This window comes from Halyomorpha halys, unplaced genomic scaffold, assembly GCF_000696795.3.
Source record: "Halyomorpha halys isolate HHAL.00 unplaced genomic scaffold, Hhal_1.1 Scaffold458.1, whole genome shotgun sequence".
NCBI classification, from domain to species: Eukaryota; Metazoa; Arthropoda; class Insecta; order Hemiptera; family Pentatomidae; genus Halyomorpha; species Halyomorpha halys.
In genome coordinates this window covers 682,838-684,764 of record NW_027113640.1, presented here as the reverse complement: position 1 = coordinate 684,764, position 1,927 = coordinate 682,838, and the positions used below count along the sequence as shown (strand labels likewise).

Genomic DNA, 1,927 nt, shown 5'->3' with positions numbered 1-1,927 from the left:
AATCATTGTTAATGTTTTGCTATTATTCTACTTGTCAGGGACATTTCGAAACGCATTTCCATTGCTGCGAAACATTTTTAAATTCAAATAAACCTACAGAAAACAGTTTTTACTGTACTAAGCCCTAATGAACTCTTATAAAATTATTTTACTATCATATTTTTTTTCTTGCACTTGGATATTTAATTAACGGAAATAAAGTGTGTAGGTTTCAACTTTTCTGGAAAGCAAAGTTGGTAGATAGCAGATATTTGATGATATATGGGAGTGGTTAATTAAGTGGGTGTCGCAAGTACTGCACAGGTTTTCGCGAAGTTTTTGAACCACTTATATAAATTAAATATATACATTACTTATTGCAATTATTGTTATATACATTTATATAAAACTAGTAGGAGGGAATATAGCTCAAAAAATAATTATTTTATTTTATGAAAATAATTTATTATAAAAGTATAAAAAAATATTTACACACATTTGACTTGAAAATTAGTAATGACCGTAAGAAGAGGAAGAGGAGGCAAGGCCACCTTTGTAACCAGAGGAAGAGCCTGGGTATCCACTGGAAGAGCCTGAGTATCCACCGGAAGAACCTGAGAATCCACCGGAAGAACCTGAGTATCCACCGGAAGAATGACCGTAGTAAGCTTCAGAGGAGTGTCCGTAGTTCTGTGGGTGGACAGCGTGTCCTTTCCTCTCTACGACGGCGTTGAAACCGTTCTTCTTGTCGGCGGTGTAGTGGACTATCCTCTCGGTACCATCGGGTTCGTAGAGGGAGTAGTAGCCTTTGACGACGTCTCCTTCCCTGGTCTCTTCTTGCTTCTTGATGTCGTGGGTGTGTGGGTCATTGACGCTGTAGTCGAATTTGTAGTGTGGTGGTGCCTGAAATATTAAGATAGTATTAGATACCTTGAGCCATGATAATGAATATGGTGTATTGTTTAATTATAATTTGTAAAAGAAATATTAATTACATAGTAGTCAACGTAGTGTTCCTCCTTATGGCCGTAGTCGTTACCGTACTGGGCCAGGGCTACTCCCATCAAACAGGCGAAAAGGGCTACCTGCAATGCAAATGTAATTGGTTAGTACTCAGCTATGTGTAGTGAGATATCCATATATTGTACACGTGTATGCTGGTACCTTGTACATGTTGATCAGTTGACTGGACTGCTTCGACTTGCCTCTTCCCTTCTCCTCTTGCCTTATATACTCAGCGGGCATCGTTTCTTCACATCCAGTCCCACCCTCAGTTTCTTCGGCATTAAGCTCTTCAAATTTTTATTTATTTGTATCGATATTTTTTTTAATATAGTTTGGCGCCACGTGGGCACTTAATAGCCAATTTAAGGCAGTTGAAATTACATGATTATCTTTGGACGTACATGAAATGATGTTGTCTGGTTGTATTACGGTCTCGAGAAATATTTCTTTTGATAGACATGATGAATTAATCATGGTGCAATGTTTTGCTATTGGTGCTTTTTTACTGTATTGAGGTCTTCTAATAAAAATTATTTGGTCATCTAATTTTTTATTTTAATAATATATTTGATAAATCAAAACAAAGTTTATAGTTTAAAGTTATACTTTTTTGGAGAGCGGAGTCAGGTAGAGAATGGATATTTGATAATATATGGGTGTGGTCAGCAAGTAGTATTCCCAAAAATACCAAAGAGTTTTTAATCTTAATCTACAGTTTTTAATTAAATATATGCATTGTTTTTACTGTTAACGATGAAGGATGGTTAAATATTTTAAATAAGCAAAATAAAAGATATTTTAGAATTATTTTTATAAGATTATTTATTTTAAATTTTTCATTTAAATATAATGATATTATCTCTGATTAATACTATAAGTCCTTGCTTCTTTATAGGTGTTTGTCTGAAAACAATTTGTATTTATGAAAAAAATATTTTACATT

At 34.1% G+C, this 1,927-nt stretch overlaps 2 protein-coding genes across 2 annotated transcripts in view; one reads left to right on the top strand and one right to left on the bottom strand.

Moving 5' to 3' along the window:
- The window catches only part of Lmpt (Limpet), a gene marked incomplete at its 5' end in the record, with an annotated part of 767,445 nt that overhangs the window by 149,816 nt on the left and 615,702 nt on the right, over positions 1 to 1,927 (top strand).
- On the bottom strand, positions 419 to 1,224 carry LOC112210948 (adult-specific cuticular protein ACP-20-like). Its single transcript, XM_024361632.2, has 3 exons — positions 1,144 to 1,224; positions 975 to 1,064; positions 419 to 882 (listed from the first exon to the last, which is right to left on the bottom strand). Exons 1-3 carry the CDS (start codon positions 1,222 to 1,224, stop codon positions 490 to 492), a joined length of 564 nt encoding a protein of 187 aa, XP_024217400.2. The 3' UTR covers positions 419 to 489.